Source organism: Pseudochaenichthys georgianus, chromosome 24 (genome assembly GCF_902827115.2).
Source record: "Pseudochaenichthys georgianus chromosome 24, fPseGeo1.2, whole genome shotgun sequence".
NCBI lineage: Eukaryota > Metazoa > Chordata > Actinopteri > Perciformes > Channichthyidae > Pseudochaenichthys > Pseudochaenichthys georgianus.
Genome location: NC_047526.1, coordinates 19212940 through 19233799, shown reverse-complemented (window position 1 = coordinate 19233799; position 20860 = coordinate 19212940). Strand labels below are relative to the sequence as shown.

The 20860-nt window shown below is 39.1% G+C and overlaps 1 protein-coding gene across 5 annotated transcripts in view; it reads left to right on the top strand.

Annotated features, from left to right (window-relative positions):
- The first annotated feature begins 11751 nt into the window (after window positions 1-11751).
- itsn2a (intersectin 2a) overlaps window positions 11752-20860 on the top strand; it is a 35285-nt gene continuing 26176 nt past the window's right edge. For 2 of the 5 annotated variants that reach the window (XM_034075795.2, XM_034075793.2), the window contains exons 1-2: window positions 11752-11975; window positions 17418-17489. In XM_034075795.2, the coding sequence (XP_033931686.1) occupies window positions 17483-17489 (7 nt within the window). In that variant the 5' untranslated portion in view covers window positions 11752-11975; window positions 17418-17482. The remainder of the gene's footprint in view (window positions 11976-17417; window positions 17490-20860) is intronic. The other 3 variants (XM_034075797.2, XM_034075796.2, XM_034075794.2) reach the window with 2 other exon arrangements.

Here is a 20860-nt window from a genome sequence, read left to right as displayed (position 1 = left end):
TCACAAACATTTTAGAGAACAATTTCGATCTTGATTTGGAAAATGATCAACAGCGGATTGATTTTACATCTCGAATTATGCACAAAGTTAAAAACTTGATTAGGAAACCTCCTAAAGATAAAAATGAAGTGTTCACTCTTTTTGACACGCCATGTAATCCAGAATGCTCGAGCAGCAATGAACCGAACATGGCATCCACAAAGCATAAGACTGAAAGTATCCTGGTGGAGACGGATGACACTGATGATTGGGAACATGAAGAGGAATTACAGTGTTCACACGCAACATCCAAAGATTGCATTAAGGCAGAAAGTCTCTTGGAAGAGATGGATAGGGCACAAAGTGATGACAGTGACTATGAAGATGAATTCAAGTTTTCAGAAGCACAGTCAGCAGAGAAACAAAAAGATGATGATTTTTCCAAGTTGTTTCCCTTTTGTGAGAAAATTGGTCTGAACCTTGATTTTGGGTCAAAACAAAGTCTAGAGCCAGGTTTGTTGACAAAGGGAATAATGTTAGAGTTAATTCATGTCACCAGAATTCTGACTGCATCCTACAGCCCTATTGTTCTGGATGTTTTGGAGCACAATTTTGAACTTGATCTAAAAAGTCAACAAGAAAAAAGTCGAGCTTTGTTCAAGATATCGCACTTGCTGAAGAAAAGAACGAGATTTTTCAACATTGGTACCAAAATAAGCCCAGAGTTTAAAACTGAGCCGTTTTCATTCCAGACAAATCCCTTCAAAAGACACAGATAAACAGCTCTGTCTGATATGGAAGCTCCGCAATATCAGTTTAAGGAAGTGACAAAAAGAAGGCAGTCTGATTTAAAAAATAAACAGGCAATCAAAAGGCGCAAAAGAGACATAGAAACAAACACACTCTCTTATCACACTCATTTGTATAGCACTAGAACAGCAGAGGGAGATCATTGTCACACTTGTCCTGTAGGAAAGTCTGATTCAGACTCAAAATGTGACATGGAACAAGAAGTAATGGGAACAGAGAGAAACTGTTCTTATCCCCTGGGATCATCTCAACTAATCTTGGACAAAGCCACAGATTCAGGAAACGTTTGCAAACAGAATCAGTCACAAAACCCCAAATGTTCTCTGGGCTACGACATTCCTAGAAAACCAGAATCAAACTGTCTTCATGTGCCTTTCCTCAACACCAATTACATTGTATCCACTTTACCAACTGATAACTTAAATGTGATTCCACCACTTGCGACATACAGTCAAAATAATGAAGGAGGGCATTGTGGAGTTGAGGAGAAATGTCAGACTCCAATAAATGTTCCAAACAAGTCAGACATGGAACAAGAAGCACTTCTCCACACCACAGATGACATTTCATCCAGTTTACCAACTGTAAACTCAAATGCAAATCAAACGAATGAGGGAGGATGTTGTGAAGTTAACGCGCAAACACAAACTTCCAAAAATACACCGAACATAGGTGACTTGAAACAAGAAGAAATGGAAACGGAGAACTCAAATGCAAACCCACCATTTGCAAATCAACCAATTGAAGGATGGCATTGTGAAGTTGAAGAGAAAATACAAACATCAAGAAATATACTAAACAATGGTGACATGAAACAAGAGGAAATGGAAACAGAGAACAACATGTGGAAGTTGCGTGCTAACCGTGCAAGAAAAATCCTCAACATTCGAGTTTGGTCCATTCAACAACTCAATGAAATGCCTTGAATTCAATGTTGGATTTAGTGCTAAGAAGAACATCAGTATTGACAACTTGCGTGACAGTCATCTGCTCGAAGTTGCTAAATTTGCCATAGCAATGAATTCATCCAAGCAGGATTTCATCATGGAGATTCTTGAGCACAACTTTGACTTTGGCCTGCAAAGTGAATACCAGCTAAATGTATTCACATTGGAAATTATGAATCGAGTGAGAGAGCTGGAAAATTGTGAAGATGCAATTAAATTCTCAAATGAGGTTTTTGAACTTCCTGTTCGTCCTTGTATGGGCAATGTAAAACCTCAACTCAGCAACATAATGAAAATAGAGTGCAAGTTTTCTCCACTGCTCCCACCTCATTCTCAAGCTAACACTTCAGAACATATTTCACAGAAAAGTTTGGACCTTTATCCTTTCTGCCAGGAAATAGGTCTGAAGCTAAATGTTAACAATCATCAACCCAAAAAACTGGACATCAAAAAACTCTCCAATGGATCCATTACTGAAGTGACAAACTTAGCAGAAAAGTTGTGCGGAACATTTGAGCAGACATGTCTTGACATCCTCAGACACAACTTTTCCTTTGATTTTCAAAGTGAAGATCCTGACCTTGCCAGAAATATTCTTGCACGGATTCCTTTTCTAGTGGAGAAGCAGAATCTATCAAATTGTGTAATCCTTGGAACGGGCACAAGAAAAGACTCGTCAATGATGGTCAAACTGGATTGCCAGAGCAACCAACAGGTAGATGCATGTAAAGCGGATTCTCTTCAGACTGTGAAGATAGACCAACAGGTAGGCAGATCTACTGATTTCGGACAGCAAGATGAGCTGAATTTAAAGCTGTGGAAATGTCGGTCTAATCAGATTGAGCAAGTCCTCTCAGTACCTCATGAAGAACATTGCCCACTTTATTCTTTCTTGAGATGCAAGAAGTTAGGAATTGATTTCAATGTAGGATCTGGATTCAAACAAAATCTTGATCTGGAATTGTTGACCAATGGCATCATGGTTGAATTAAACACATTTTCTGCAACACTAATATCAGCACAAAAGCACTTCATCACAGAGATACTGGAGTATAATTGTGATCTTGATTTAAGGAATGAGCTGCATCGCAGTGCCTTCACCCATCAAGTATGGAGAAAAATGAACGTATCACATTTGAAGAAGATGGATAAAGATCATCGAAAAAAAAAAGCTTTTTCAACTGCCTGACTTGATGTGCTTACAAAATCCTACAAAATATTGCCCCAAATGCCTCCAAGAAAGAAGGCATAAGCTTTTTCAGGATGACTCTGACCGTAGTCACATGCATCATCTTCATCCACTAACAATGGCGGACATAATCTCTGGTGATGCAAACTGCACCGAACAAAGGACTGCAAGGGATCAGTCCTCTACCTTCTCAGGAAGAGAGGAAACGATAATGGCCAAATACCCTTCTTGCAAGGAAATTGGTTTTATCCTGTTTTTGGACAAAGACAAACCAACAAATAAATTTGACACAAATGTATTGACAAACGAGATTATTCATGAAGTGGTCAGATTCACCAAAAAACTGTGTGGGACTAAAAATGGCATCATCAAAGATGTCCTTGAACACAACTTCAACATGGGCATGCAGGGGAGAAATTTTACTCCTACGATTCCATATCAAACACTGACGCCAGACTGGTTCAATAAAGTTTATGTTATTCATCAGAAACGGGAAACTACTGTCAAAGAAAGAATGTTTACACTGCAAACAGAGAAAGAAAGTGCAGATGACTACACTTGTCCTCTTGTAGAGTCTGATCTAGACTCAGACGAATTCACAGATTCAGGGAACTGTGGCATTCAGGATAACTTGAACAATCCAAATAATTCTCTAAGCTTAGACATTCCAGGACAATTAAAATCAAGATGTCTTGTTATTCTTGCACCTCTCCACACCACAGATGACATTTCATCCAGTTTACCAACTGTAAACTCAAATGCAAATAAAACGAATGAGGGAGGATGTTGTGAAGTTATTGCGCAAACACAAACTTCCAAAAATACACTAAACATAGGTGACATGAAACGAGAGGAAATGGAAACCGAGAACAACATGTGGAAGTTGCGTGCTAACCGTGTAAGAACAATCCTCTCAACATTCGTGTTTAGTCCATTCTACAACTCAGTGAAATGTGGCCTTGAATTCAATGTTGGATTTAGTGCAAAGAAGAACATCAGTGTTGACAACTTGCGTGACAGTCATCTGCTCGAAGTTGCTAAATTTGCCATAGCAATGAATTCATCCAAGCAGGATTTCATCATGGAGATTCTTGAGCACAACTTTGACTTCGGCCTGCAAAGTGAATACCAACGAAATGTATTCACATTAGAAATTATGAATCGAATGAGAGAGCTGGAAAATTGTGAAGATGCAATTAAATTCTCAAATGAGGTTTTTGAGCTTCCTGGTCGTCCTTGTATGGGCAATGTAAAACCTCAACTCAGCAACATAATGAAAATAGAAGAGTGTGAGTTTTCTCCGCTGCTCCCACCTCATTCTCAAGCTAACACTTCAGAACATATTTCATAGAAAAGTTTAGAACTTTATCCCTTCTGCCAGGAAATAGGTCTGAAACTAAATGTGTACAATCCACAGCAAAATAAAAACTGGATATTGACAAACTCTCCAATGGATCAATGACTGAGGTGACAAACTTTGCAGAAAAGTTGTGTGGAAAATTTGCCCAGATATGTCTTGACATCCTCAAACACAACTTTTGGTTTGATTTCCAAAGTGGAGATTCTGACCTGGCCGGAGATATTCTTGCACGGATTCCTTTTATAGTGGATAAGCAGAATCTATCAAATTGTGCAATTCATATAACTGGAAAGGACACCACAAAAGACTCTACAACAATGGTAAAACTTGATTGCCAGAGGAACCCACATTTAGATGCATGTAGTGATGGATCTTCTCAGTCTGTGGAAATAGTCCGACCGGTAGGCAGATCGACTGACTTTGTACAGCAAGATGAGCTACATTTAAAGTTGTGGAAATGTCGAGCTAATCACATTAAGCAAATCCTCTCAGTACCCCATGAAGAACATTGCCCACTTTATTCTTTTTCTCGATGTCAGAAACTAGGCATTGATTTCAATGTAGGATCTGGAATAAAACAAAATCTTGATCCCAAATTGTTGACCAATGGTATCATGGTTGAAATAAACACCTTTGCTGCAGCAATGCTATCGGCTCAAAAGCACTTCATCACAGAGATACTGGAGTATAATTTGAATCTTGATTTAAAAAATGAACTGTATCGCAGTGCCTTTACACAGCAACTATGGAAAAAAGTAATACCAATGAATGTCAAGAGATCCAAACGTCGGTTGATGAATACTCTTTTTGAACTGCCTGACTTGATGTGCCTACCAAATCCTTCAAAATATTGCCCCAAATGCTTTCAAGAAAGAAGTCATAAGCTTTGTCAGAATGACTTTGACCCTAGTCATATACATCATCCTCGTACTCGTACCACGGCGGGCGCTGTCTCTGATGATGCAAACTACACAGGACAAAAGACTGTAAGGGATCGGTCTTCTACCTTCTTAGGAAGAGAGGAAACGATAATGGACAGCTACCGTTGTTGCCAAAAAAACGGTTTTATGCTGTTTGCAGACGAACACCAACCAAAATCTAAGATTGATATACCTGTATTGACATATGGGATTATGAATGAAGTTGCCAGTTTCACCAAAAAACTGTGTGGGACTAAAGTTAGCATCATTAAAGATGTCCTTGAACACAACTTCAACATTGGCATGCAGGGGAGACATTTTTTTCCTACGATGTATTTTCACAGAGCGACACCAGACTGGTTCAATGAAGTTTATGTTTTTCGTCAGTATGCCCGCAAACAGGAAACTACTCACAAGAAAAGAAAGCTTGCACTGCAAACAAAGAAAACAAGAGCAAAAAACTACACTTGTCCTCTAGAAGAGTCTGATCTAGACTCAGTCGAAATGACAGATTCAGAAAACCTAGGCATTCAGAATCACTTAAAAAAAACAAATGGTTGTTTTCTAAGCTCAGACATTCCTGGACAATTAGAATCAAGTTGTCTGGGTAATCCCGTGCCTTCCCTCACCTCCGATGACATCTCATCCAGTTTACCAAATGTAAACTCAAACGTAAACAAACCCTTTGCTAATCAACCAAATGAAGGAGGGCGTTGCGGATTTGATCAGCTTACAAAAACTTCAAAAAATGAACCAAAAAAAGGTGATATGAAACAAGAAGAAATGGAAACGGAGAACTCAAACCTTAACCCACCCTTTGCTAATCAACCAATGGAAAGAGGGTGTTTTGGAGTTGAAGTGCAAACACAAACTTCAAGAAATACACCAAACAAATGTGACGTCAAACAAGAAGAAATGGAAACAGAGAACAACTTGTGGAAGTTGCGTGCTAACCGTGCAAGAAAAATCCTCAACATTCGAGTTTGGTCCATTCAACAACTCAAAGAAATCAGGTCTTGAATTCCATGTTGGATTTGGTGCAAAGCAAAAAATTAGGGTTGACAATTTGCGAGACACTCATCTGCTTGAAGTTGCAACATTTGCCTTAGCAATGAACTCTTCCAAGCAGGATTTCATCATGGAGATTCTTGAACACAACTTTAATTTTGGCTTGCAGAGTGAATATCAGCGAAACATATTCACATTGGAAATTATGAATCGAGTGAGAATGCTGGAAAACTCTAAAGATGCGATCAAATTCTCAAATGAGATTTGTGTACTTCCTATTTTCCCTGGTATGGGCAATGTAAAACCTCAACTCAGCAACATATTGAAAATGGAAGAGGGTGATGTTGCTCCCGGGTTCCCACCTCATTCACAAGCTAAAACTTCAGAACATTTTTCACAGAAGGGTGTGGATCTCTATCCCTTCTGCCAGGAAATAGGTCTGAAGTTAAATGTTAACAATCATCAACCAAATAAACTGGACATCAACAAACTGACAAATGGATCAGTGGCTGATCCATTGAGCAGATTTGTCTTAACATTCTTACACACAACTTCGATTTTCATTTGCAAAGTGGAGATCCTGACCTTGCCAGAAGCATTGTTGCCCGAATTCATGCTACAGTGGAGCAAAGGAATCTAACATGCTATGTGAATCCCTTCAAGGGACCAAACAAACTAGGAAAAGAACATCTATTGGGGAAATTGAAATTAAAGAACAACCTTAATACAGATGGATGTAGTGCTGGTTCGTCCCATACTGCTATCACATGCCAAGAAGTAGGCAGTTCTGCGGTTGAACAGAAAATCGTATACAGCAAATTCTCTCAACACCTCATACTGAACATTGTCCATTATATTCTTACTCTAGATGCAGGACATTAGGCATTGATTTCAATGTAGGATCTGGAGAAAAACTCAATCTCGACCCAAAATCGCTGACCAATGGCATCATGGTTGAATTGAATACGTTTGCCACAGCACTGATATCAGACCAAAAGCACTTCGTCACAGAGATATTGGAGTATAATTTTCCTCTTGATTTAAAAAATGAACTGTATCGCGAGGCCTATAAAGAGCAACTATTGGCAAGCATAAGGGCCCAAGTAATTGGGATGAAAATGTACTCTGTGAATAAGCCTTTTGAACTGCCTGACTTGATATGCCGAAAAAATCCTACAAAATATTGCCCCAAATGCTTTCAAGAAAGAAGTCATAAGACTTGTAAGGTTGACTCTGACCCTAGTCACATGCATCATCCACCTACACATACCAGGGCGGACGCTGTCTCTGGGGATGCAAACTGCACAGCACCAAAGCCTGAAAAGGTTCAGTCCTCTTCCTTCTCTGCAATAGAGGAGATGATAGTGGAATACTTTCCTGCTTGCAAGAACACAGGTTTGAACCTGTTTGTTGACAAAGACCAAGCAAGAGATAAACTTGACACCAATGTACTGACTCGCAAAATTATGTTGGAAGTGATTGGTTTTGCCAGATCATTGTGTGGAACAAAGGGTGACATCATTGGTGATATCCTTGAACACAACTTTAACATTGACTTGCAGGGGACAAGTCCTGCACGTTTGTTCTACTCTTTAGCCCCAAAGGAAGTTGGGCCTGACTGGTTTAATGAGGGCTTTGAAATTCCATTTCAGTCTTCTCAGAGACAACCTCCAACTTGTAAATCGACTCGGCGAGATCGGATTCAGGATGCTGGATGGAGGGAGGTTAGTGAAAAAAGAAAGCTGGCACTGCAAACAAAGAAGGAAAAAGACACAGTGACAAGTGATAATCCTTATAAGATACAATGCAAGAGAAAAAAAAAAAATATGATGCGTTGCAGTAAGGTGATCCGTTATCCCAATTGCACGGAGATAGGTTTGGATTTGGATGTAACAAAATCCGGAGAGAAAGAAAAACTGCACTTGAGGCTATTGACCCAAGCTGTTGTGTCGGAGATAAATAAATATACACAAACAAATAGAGGACACTATTTGCCAAGCACTTGGTATGACATCCTTGACTATAACTTTGATATTAGCTCCCAACACAGAAGAAGCTGGGAGTTTTCAATAGCTGTAACGACCAAAGTCCAAGCCATGCTCAGAGGTTATGACAGATACAGTAAGGTAAACAAGATCTTCAAATTGCCATTTTTATTTGCTTCACAAAGTCATCTAGAGAAGAGCCAAAATAAGCAATGTCGGCTCTTTGGTCGTTTTGTGCGCCAAGTGAAATACCATTCAGGTGTTAGTTGTGTCCATTTTCTCGAAGGCTACAAAACAAAAGATTGGATCCTTCGTGATGGCACAAAGGTACAAAGCGATCCTAGGAAGATTGTCCAAAACAATGGGCACCAAGTGGGTGATGGTTGTGGCAGTCCTCTCCAAGGAAACTTGCAAATCAAAGAGGAGGATTGGCATCCATGTTATGGAAATATAAAACCAGAACCGGACTTAGAGGAAAGATATTGTCCTCTTCATGATGATGTCAAAACTGAGTCAAACCCTGAGGACGTTGCGCATTTTGTCCCAGGTGATCCTACAGGAGCTCTTGGACATACGTTAATGACTGCATTGCCAGATTCTGAAAGACACAAAACAGAACCAGAACATGAGAATGTCCAGTATTACATCCTGGGTGCACCACAAGGGTCCGTTACACATCCAAACAGAGCTTGTAACTTAAATACCGAATGGGACTTTGAAAATGTTGAGTATTCAGTCCCAGTGGAAACAGAAGAATCCCAGGAATACTCCATGGTTATAATAGGTCATGGCAATGAGAGCACATTAATCAAAGAAGAGGAAGATAATGTGCCTGTTGACTTATACCATTATGGTGGTCAATGAAAGTGCAGCAGGCATCTACCAGGGTTACCATAAGTGGTATGTGTGTTTTTCATTACAAATGCCATTAGCTGCCTTATTGTAATGCAAATGTATTAATTGTTGGTGTGGAATGAACTTGATGATCTTGCAGTAATGTCTTAATGTGTTGCTGTAATGTATACTTTAAATATCTCAATGTAAATACAAAGACTCAAAGTGTCCACAAATATTGATGTATGATTAAAGTGTTTAAATGCGGCTATTACATATTATATGTTGAAGCATGAACTATTGTTCTTTATTTTTTATTTATTTTTCTGCCAGTGGCCCACTTTTGGTAATTTCCAAATGTGTAAAAATGTGAACTTGGATATCCTGACGCTTAACTTTACTTAGCGAAAAGAAGATTATTGTGCTTTATTCTTTATTCTAGTCTTGTTTTCCTTCATTTGGGCATTTTGTTCATATGTCCATATTTCTTGTTTCTATTTTTATGTTTTCTCTATTTTTCAAAAATATTTGATTAGTGACATTTTCAAGATTTTGTATAATTACTTTTTCAGTGGTGGTGTACATTGGTGAAGATTAGTGTTAGTACCTAATAAATCTGCTAATACAACAACAATGTAGAAAGTAAAAAATACCTGTATCTTGATGGATTAGTTTGTTTTTCATTTTGATTTCACCACACATGTTTGATATAAAGAATGTTCATGCATCCTGTCTACTTCTTTGTTCTTTTCAAATCCAATGAACATGTATATAGGATAGGTTTATGACTTATTTGCTTAGTGTCAATTGATCTGATCTTTCATATTTGAGCATCACTGCTTTTAATAGTATTTATCACACAATGTCTTATTTTAAATAATATCATATCCTGAACTCAAGCAATACACGTTTTAGGTTGAGTGAGGTTCTGACAGTTAACTTGTTGATGTAAAACATAAAATAGGCTGAAGCTGGTGCCCTACACCAGCAGCATTCTTTTAGTTTCCTTTAGGGGCAGCAAAGGCCTTACACACTCTACACAGCTTATAAACCAGAACGATGCTACTAACTACAGATATCTGCATCTCATTCCATTGGATTCACTCATCACATAGGCCAAATGGGGAAAAAAGGAAATCATGGAAAGGGTCTGTTTACAACATATTGTACAACTTTAGCCAAGGCCATTTTAAAACACTTTGCATATCAGTAATACGTGTGAATAAAGCACAAACAATGTTTAACAGTCATCTTTGATGAAGACTGACCATTGAAATTATATTCAAACAGCCGGAACACTGAGGTCAAGGGGTTGTGCCTTCAAAGTTAAAGATTTGAATTGTTACTTGGAACTGACAAATGGTTACATTAGATGATTGTGACACTAGATGGTCAGAAATAACAGCAGTCATATCAGTACGAACCCCTGTGCTGAAAATGTTTGAATCTGGCGTATGTTTATGTAACCGATGTAATTATCTTATGTGGTTCAAGAACAATGTATACCTCGTTTAAAAGGATTTTTCAATATATAATCTAGCAATGATAATGTATAATATGTACACTCATTCGCAAGCATTCAATCAAACATGCTTAAATAAACTACAGATGACTTTTTTTTTAAGTCTGTCCTGGAAAGGTAGAGCTTTTAGATCTTGTACCGTACACAACCATCTAAAATGGTCAAGATAAAGATGAATATATTAATGGAATAAATGGAGAAAGATGGATTACCAATTATTAAACAATTAGTGTTAATCACCTAGTTTGGTTTTTAAAAGATAACTTTTACTCCAATAACGTTTACTTGAAAAATTTAGATAGTTATACTTTGGTAAAGTATGTAATTGAATCCCAGGTGTATTTTTTCAAGTTAAAGATGAAAGAAAGTAAAATCCTAATTTCACCGGTTTCATCTCTTAGGGTTTTTTGTTGTTGTTTAAATGTTCCTGTATTTAAAATATTGTATTAGTTTTAACATAAAGAACATACAATACCATAAACGTCCAATATGCAGAGGGAAATATATAACATTGAATAGGGATGCAGAGGTGGAAGAAGTACTCAGATCTTGTACTTTAGTTAAAGTAGAAGTACCAGAGTGTAGGAATACTCTGTTATAAGTAAAAGTTCTGCATTCAAAATGTTACTCAAGTAAAAATATTGGCATGAAAATATTAAAGTACCAAAAGTAAAAGTACTTATTATGCAAATTGGTCCATTCCAGAATCATATTATATCATATGTTTCTATTATAATTATTGATGCATTCAAGTGTAATCAAACCTAGCAAAGGGGCAGCTAGTTTTAATCACTTTGTACACTGCAGGGTAGTTTGTGAATTCACTTCAGGTGAAACTAAAGTCTTGTTTAAGTGCTGATTATATTTCACATAATTAATCTAAATCTAAATAGTAACTAAAGGTTCAAAATAAATGTATGGGAGGAAAAGTACATGATTTTCCTCTGAATTCTACTGGAGTAGAACAAAGTAGCATAAACTGGAAATATTCAAGTAAAGTACAAGTATTTCAAAAGTGTAGTTAAGTACAGTACTTGAGTAAATGTACTTAGTGACTTCCCACCTCTGCGTATACGTTTTTTATTGGTTGTTGTTACATGCGTTTATCAAAACCTGAAGACTGCCATATGAGGAGCGACAAGGGGTTTTATTGTGAAAATCACATCCGGAAGTCTGAAACATAACACTGTGTGGATCTGGTGTGGATTGAATCTTGAGACACCCATTTCAAGTCCACCCCGCCCCGGCTGCTGGATCAGTTCCTCCCTCTCCTGCAGCCAGATTTGCCAGCCTGAATGCCGGATCACCGCAGATATTCTACCGCAACAGGTAAATCACCAGGAACCAGGAGAGGATAACATGTAGCTCACACTGGACACTATCGCTGTTGACCTTGCTTTTCCCTCACCTTTTCTGGGAAGGTAAGTTGGATGTCCTGCTTTATTAAAAACAAAATGTAAAAGGCGAGGCAGTGTAACGTATTGACAATGTGGTTTAAAAATGTAGCCAAAATAAGAATTTTAAAGATTGCACACACTGAAATAATCCTGACACATTTCTCTAAACCCTGAGTGATAGCCTTTTGTTTGCATTTTAGATGAAGAAAACACCATATGGGAAAAAAAGACGTGTATATATATTTTTCTCTTAATATGCTCAAATGCATTTCTACAGTTTAACAATATCCCATGTAATGATAATTAAACATTAAAGGGCAAAAAGGGCTATCTACTGCAAATTGCCTCTCGTCAATATTACACATTGCCAGTGACACTATCAAGTGAGTATGTGATCTGATGAATGCTTTTTTTTGTTTTAGTTTTTTTTTTTAGTCCAGGATATTACTGGATCACCCCATAGAGGAGACTTTAAAGCATTTAAAATGTAAAGGACTTATCAGATGTTTGCATTGTTTAACATAATTTCAGTTTTCTATTGGTCCATAATGTGATTTGGGCACGTTTAGCTTATCCATGCTCATTCACTGCAGTATAGACTAATTATAGAGATTGCTTTGTGTGTCCTGCTGCTCTCAGTGAAAACAGAAAGAGGAGGCTTGTCTTTGCTGAAGTGGGCAAAGTCCATTTAAACTGCATGTTCCCATCACATCTGGCCTTATCCCAGCAGGGACTCTCGCACATCCACCTGCCAAGAAACAAAGCATTGCATAACACACACACAGACACACACACAGATGTAAACACGAACAAGCATTATTTACTGTTTTGTTGAAAGTGGCTTGACGACTTTATGGGCCCAGTCTCATGTGACAGCCAAAGTGTCAATTATGCATTATACGTCCAAATCCAGATAGACATGTTGTGCCATAGGTACATAGGTAAGAAGCTGAGGCAGGCCATGCCAGTGAGTGTGTGTTTGAAGTGTTAAGGAAGTAAAGAAGCTTTGGTGAATCATTGCTCCAGCTGACCCATAAATGTATCAAAGGGGATAAATATAATTCTTCTGGTGGAAGTGTCCCCGATTTTCACCTGCAGCACAGCTGAGGAAGGTGTGTGTGTGGCTGTCTGTGTGTTTCTGTGCTCTTGTGAGGCATAAAATACAAACACACACACACACAGGCTTCTTTCTTCGTCAGGCTCAGCTAAGCTTCCTGGGCTGTGTCTGCTAGAACAGGGTCCCCCTCTGTTTGAGGAGTGTGTGTCAGACACACTTGTGCACACAGGCTGAAGCATTGATACGCACATCCGAGCGGGCCAGTGTGGCGCACACAGGTGTCAATCAGCATGCAGCGCTGAGTCAAAGGTTCTTTGATTCAATTTCTTCCTCAGTGCAGTTTGTCAGCAAACCGCTGGCCCTTCAAGTGACTCATAATGTTCCCATAATCACAAACTTTCAAAGTGCTACATGTAATATTCGAAACATGAATGTACCATAAATTATAGAGGAAGAAAGATATCTGGGCTTTTGGTACTGCATCGCAAAGGAAGTACTATTTTCAGCCTCATTTAGAATTCACATTATAACAACAATCAACAAGCGATGAGTTTAAACTGTCAATGTTTAACCATTGAATAGAATGTTGACAAAAACAATCCTAACCCCATGTTGTTTTTTCATTCATTTTGAGATAGTACTCTTGCCATCACATGCATGACCAGATTACCCTGTTGGGGGTCTCAAGGGCAGAAATTTGGTGTGGACCCCTATTGGTGTCCACACCAAATTTCTGTGGGTGGTGCAGCCCACCCACAATGCATTGTCACCTTCAAGTTCTCAGTCGCACACAGCAGAGTACCCACGGTACTCCTGTTACTGCGTAGGCAAGGCTGCAGCAATTCTCAGATCATTAAACTTCAGTCTGGGTTCTTGTCATTTATTATTATTAACCAATCCTTCGAATGCATGGAACTTTATTCATGAATGACAGGTTAAAAGGTCCATAAAAAGTCACTGGACCTTGAATCAGGAGTATGTTTTTGTAAATAAAATGATGGTTGAGATTATTCCACCATAAATAATTCCAAGAAACTGTTCCTGTGTCAATAGAGTTATGGAAATGTTCACAGGCTAAGTAACATAAGTCCAAATACATGAACACATGGATGTGTTTGTTTTTCCAGTTATGAACAAATAGGATGCTTTCGTGCATATTTGTTCAAAAAGGTTTGTTCCGACGTTTGCCAGGAACGGCATGTTTTGAAGCAACTAATATGTGAGCAATTGATTTTTAGGGTAGGCCTAAATCAAATAAAAAATGCATTCAGAAGTGCTCAAGTCTTTTGAAACACTGGGGGTATTTAGGAGCAAATTGAAACATTTGAATGTGCGCTTCTGAAGAAGGTGCTGGTAGTAGAGGGTGGCTCTTCGCCTCGTGTTTATTCTGTGATGTTTTATCCAGGATGTGTCCTGTTTGAACAGGGTAGCTTCTCTAATGTAGCCAAAGGCAGATAATATCTTTGTATTTTAAACCTGCATGCACCTCAGGGTACAAAAGTGTTTGTGTGTGAGGGCGGATTAGAGTCTGCTAAATACCTTCATACGTTGTGTGTTTACATAAGGGAGTGTAAGGCGCACACATAATTATTTACAGAAAGGTACAACCACAGCTCAGGGACCTATTAGAATAATTTTATAAAGTTTGACTAATAATGAATATTCCGGCTTTATCTAGTTGGTCGCTTTAATATATTACAAACAATGAGTTACTACTATAACAAAGCTTCATTTGGGCTCTTTGGAGGTATTTCCTCAGGGGTTATATATTCAAGCTTAGACTCTTTGCAACCTTAATGTTCAATCATAATATATCTTTATGCATCATTTAATTGAAGAAGTGATTAGGCTACTTATTTTTAAGATATACTTTTTTTGATACAAATGTAAACAAAGTAACTAACAGGTCTGACTGTTGCACAGTTAACTGAGCTCTCCGACCAAGCTAACATTAGCTTCCTGTCGTTAACTTTTTTACAAATTACCCATTAAGAGTGAAAGAGATCATAAAGGATATCTTTGGACTAATCTGACCCGACACTTAATCAAATTTGTTGAGTAAAAATGTATTTAAAGTTCACAAAATATCACATCTCTGAAATTGCATGTTCTAGTGATATTAGCTTTGGTTAGCCACACAACATCTATCAATGCTAGCTAGTATTTACTCTGAACTATGGTTGGGTAGAGTGTCCGAAATGCCAATTTACAATGCAGTGATAAATAAACATGACTTCTCACACAGTGAACTGTTATTATGATTGAAAACATGTTCACCATAACAACAGTGTGTGTTAGCTTGCACGCATGCACTAGCTAGCCTATCTATACAAGCGTATGCACAGACACACACACTGTGAGCAGTTCATTGCTCTTAAGTAATTGGCAGTGTTGGCATGTACAGAGAATGATTTATACTACAACAACCAGTCTCCCGCTCTAGGAATTCACACAAAAAGAGTGAAACCAATGATGGAGGAGTATTGTAACCAGAGCAGAAGGAGAGAAAAGGGGAAATGGGTGGGAGTCATATAAGAGCGGATGCGAGTGAGGGATAAATAAAAAATAGGGGAGCTGAAATGGAAAAGATAAAGTGGAGTGTGAGGTGAGGTAAAAAAAGAAATACAATGATTTGGAGAAAGCAGCGGAGAGGAGATTGCTTCGAACTGACGAGAATCACAGCTTAGGAGAAACCATGCTTGTTAGCTAGATGGATGGAAGCAGAGGAAATAAAAGGGCAGGTCTGACTGGAGGTGCTAATAGAATCTGAAGAACAGGATTGAAAGAGTTGCTTAATCGATGGAATAAGAAACTGCAGCATCAGGAAACTCAGCTTGGGGTTAAAACAGAGGGAAACTACCTCTATAAAGTAGTGAGCATTTTCCATTTAAAGCTGTAGGAAACAGGAATGATCAAAAACATGTGGAGTTTATTGCCGTAGCAATTCCGACTACAAGGCAAAGAAAGAGGAAATATTGCACTCAAATCAGAATGGACAGGACTCAAAAGACTACATGGAACTCAGAGGAGGCGTTTTATTTGTCAGGGTTGCTGTTGTGAAAAAATAAAACAAAGGCCATACACACAGAGCTCGTTTTCCAATTTAGGAGGTTTACCTGCATGGCCTCATCTGTCCTCTCAACCTCCAGGGACTCTGCCAGAGATCCCACAGAGAAATCTCCTCAGGTGGGCTGGTGACAACAGTGGATGCAGACTGCAGTCAATACACTCATAGGAAATGATTTATTGTGTGGCGTGTGCAGTGCAGATACATTGTGGGCAAGCTCTTCTAATTTTTATTAAAACAAATGTGTCCAATAATAAATGTTTTTATTCTAATCAGTTCCTTATAAGTCAAACATTCATATATCATCAATACAAACACAATATTTGTATTCTTGTTGAGATATTACATACCATTTATATGTCCGGCAGTGGCTCAGTCGGTAGGGGCTTGGACTGTGAGCCGTAGGGTCGCCGGTTCAAGTCCCCGACTTGAATGGAGTGTGGTCTGCTACTTGGAGAGGTCCCAGTTCACCTCCTGCCCTGCCGTGGTGCCCTTGAGCAAGGCACCGGACATCCCCCTTCCCTCCCATTGCTCCCCGGGCGCTGTATAATAGCTGCTCACTGCTCCCAGTACTAGACTCCTGGTACTAGGATGGGTTAAAAGCAGAGAACAAATGTCACTGTGTGTGCTGTGTGCTCTGCATGTGTGACAATTAAAGAGGGTTTCATCCCTCTGATTCTATTCTATTATCTATTCTATGTTCCTGAGATAAATATGACCTATTAATAAGGCAAATATTAATGTTATATTGGTAGAAATGCCAGACAAATCTGTATATTCCTGATAAAAGCTATTTATATGAATCCTACAATAAATATTTCTATTCCTAATGGGAGCCTAATTTAATGGGGATTTTCCAGCCAGCCAATCGACAGACATGTTAAAACACATGTCTGTTGAACAGAGATTATCAAGTGAGAAAAAATAAAGCACTTATTTTTACCAAAATCTATGACCTGAGAGCCTACAGTGATAGATGCTGCTATCCTCTCAGACCACCGTCATTTTTTACCTCCTCTGTACCCCTAAAGTGTCTGTCTTGTCTACTACTCCCTGGTGGCATTGTCCGCATCTCTGCTCTTCCCTCTTTTCTCCCCCTCCTCTCTCTTTATTTCCCCTCCTCTGTCCCTCCCTCGCTCTGTCATCCCTCTCTGTTAGCTGATCAGGGTGCCTGCCTTCCTTGCATTGTTAACATCACGCATTTCTAATAATTGTTTTCCTCTTTCTCACTCACACACGCATGGTCGCGTTCCTCACTCCAACCCGCTGCTCCGTGACACACACCCACACACACACACATACAATCACACTCACATCGGTCTCCCTCTCTCTTTCTCTGCAGATGTCTGAGAGCTAGCCAGCTGAGAAGAGGACTCGCCTCTCTGCCTGCGCTCTCCACCTGCAGCCATGGATGGTAAGGACACTTTATCTTGTGTTCGTGGGAGCAAAATGTGTACTCTCTGGAGAGTGGTCAGGGTAGAAATTATGAAGTTGAAGGGAATAGTTGAGGAAAGAATGGATGGAGCTCTCCTATAAGCAGCTTTGTGTCGTGCTCATTCTTTAAACTTTCATCATTCCTTCTTTCAGTCTGTACTGAAGTTGTGTCAGCTGAAGATTTCGTCAATGGCATATTGATCTGACTCCGGACTCAAGGGTTCCAATTAAAATGAATTATTAGATAAAAAACATGTTTTGTTAATTGTGTGCAAATCGTAAGGATTCTTTTGGATGTTTTTGCGTAGGGAACTGGCTCTGTTTCTGTTGTACTCGGTCTCGCAACATGATGCATCTCTTTTGTCCTTGGTGTGGACAGTATTGCTCCATAGTGTGTGTATATGTGTGTGTGTATGTGTGTTAATCCTCTTGTTTCACAGCCTTTGATCATAGAACAGTAGTTGCTGCTCCTTAAGGGCTTCTATGGGAAATGCCTCGGAGAAAGTGTGTGTGTGTTTGTGAGTGTCGGATGCATTTCGTCCACATGACTAATTCGGCATTTTAACAAAGTGCCAACCCCCCACAAGTACACTCTGCTTCAAGCCCATCCAGTAGATAAACAACGCAATGTAGAAACACAACACCATTATATGTGATGAGTTTCTCCACGGAAACATACTGTATGTGAGGCTGAAATATTTGCTCTATCGCACATCATGAACACGGGGAATCTGAAATGAGGCAATTGTACAATCGTTAGTGTGTTAATTTCCCAAACAGGTGGACGGTGTGCAACAGTCGACAGAAATTCTGCGACGTGCAGAGACTGTCGATGCACCGTACATATCTGAAACATCGACTTCCTCCCCAGGTGAAGCGTTGGATGTGTAAATAGTTATGAGAGCAGTGATGAGGTTTCCCCCAGAAGGCCCGGCGCTGGGTGTCAGGAGGTTTTGCTCCAGCATCTCCTGCAGCACCTTGACAACAACACAGGCCAACAAAGGGAAGTTAAATCACACAAGGTGGACACTCTTTGTTTTTGTTGTACAGTCGGTTTGAATTCTGCACAGGCGTTGTTGCTTTGGAAGCTGTTCCATGACAGTATACTGCAGTTTTTTTCCTATGTTTAGACTGTGTGTTATACTGTCTCAATATTTGCTAAAGGGCTCTTGTATATTCACTGGGTTTGTCTTCTGAGCAGGAAGCCTGACAACTACAGTTATGTACAGTAGGGGTTCCCAAAGTGTGGGAAGGTGAGCCTCCCCTCAGAGAACATAATCACAGCCGCGCCCCCCCCTCCCAATTATTATTGCTATTATTATTATTATTATTATTATTATTATTGTTGTTGTTGTTGCTATAATGCCGGGGTATTCAATTGCATTTCAAAGAGTTCCAGTAAGAGAAAATGTCATAAAATGCTGTTTTCGCTACCTTTCTCTTTTTTGATTGGCTGAGCGTCACCTCCTTAAAACATTAAACTTTTTTTAAACCTCTTTATGTTTTAAACATGTTGAGGTTAAGGATGGCAGCTTCCTCATACGTTGCACTCGGAGAGAAATAGTTGAGACAAAGATGTCTTTAGCAGCAGGGAGGAGTAACGTTTCACCAATGCTGTGAGGTTTACCTGCCTTAGCTATCCGTAACGCCACTCGGTATGATGCTTCGGTTGCCTTTTTTAGTCCAGGTCGCAGCCTTGACAGTGTGGATTTACTGCGAAGCCCTGGATGAGCCACATTTTAATAGAAACACAGGGGGAAATAACAAGAGGAGATAAGAATGCTGGGTCACAGCTCAGATCTTTGAGAGGATTAAACAAATGATGTATAATATTTTGAAAAGAGAGCTTTAGGGCATATAGGAGGCCTTGAGCAGAGCCAGGCTAGCACTGCTAGCTTAGCTTCATGCTAGCTTAGTTTTTATGCCAAGCTCTGCTATATGTTATCTCGCTCCAGCTTCAAATGTTCTAGTGGTTTCAACCCTCTCACATAAAAGGGCTTTTACCAAAATGTTAAGAAATGAAACAAGGAGAAGAAGAAATTATTTTTTCATGTATTATAAATTAAAGTTATTTAAAAAAAAAAACAGATTAAAAAAACCATTAGCCTCAAAAACGAATCAACATTTTTAATTACTTGGCATTTTTTCTCTGGTCTCACATTGTATATCTGTTTTTCCAGCACAAATGTCAAGCCACAGAAGACCCCTTGATTCTTCCATGTCTCTGTAAGAGGCTTTGCCCCATTAATTCACAGAGGATTCAGTCCTCAATGATAAACCGTACACAAACAGAGTTTACTGACAGGCCTGTGAATGTGTCCATGCTAGTGACATGTCCCGTGGCGCTGTGTTAAATATCGGCTCCACATTTCCCCCCTTACAAAAGCTTCTAAATGAGGTCTTTCAAAGCCAATGAGACAATGTGGAGTATACTTACTTTTCGGTGCAATATTAATTACTTTTTCCTTTTCATGGTGCTGACAATGCCAAAACTAGGTCAGGCACTGCAAGTCTGGCTTTGTCAGAGGAAAAATCATATACCTGACCAGGTAGTATGATCAGATATCGAAGCTAGCCAGAGTGTTTGCTAACAAACAGTGATTGCTCAGTGAGCTAACATCGGCTAACATTTTAATCTTCCTTTCTTTAACTATATAGTTTAACATTTCATCTGCTAGCTGCATATAAAGGACTGCTGAGTCTGTGTCATTCCTCAGGGATGTGTGTACTGCAGTCAACAAGAGTGTTTGGGTTAGAGCAGGGGAGGAAGTTCCATCATGGGCAGGGTGGTATTTCCTGAGGCTGGCGAATAAATTACACCCTAGATACCAGGTCTATAAAGAAATGCACCCATAATAGCACAAATAATTTCACCGAATAACAATATCACTGCCACTATATTACAACTATAGTTTATGTCCTGAGCTCTACAACTTCATTCAACTAATTTCTACTGTCTGAATTTGTGTCTGCCATAGTACTCTCCCCTGATGTTGATGTTGATGATATCATTTTTCAGTCCAAGAGTTTAAACTTTAGAGGCAACATCCTGTGTCAGATAGTCTGTGTCCCTAACGTCTTAGCAGTCAATCCTGTCAAACAAATTAGTAACATAACAATGTACCAACATCTATAGAGTCTATTTAAACATTTGTTGTGTTTATAAGCTTTTTTGGGGGGGGAACCAGTTTAAAATGTATTTAAGTGACAGTGTTGAAGGTTGGATGATATAAAGCAAATGGCCAGCTCTACCAACTGAGCTACACGACAGCTAATGTTTATATCATTTCGACCTAGATTTGGGAAGGTTTTCCATAGTTTTTCCTCATTTTTATTAAATGTTTTTTTTAC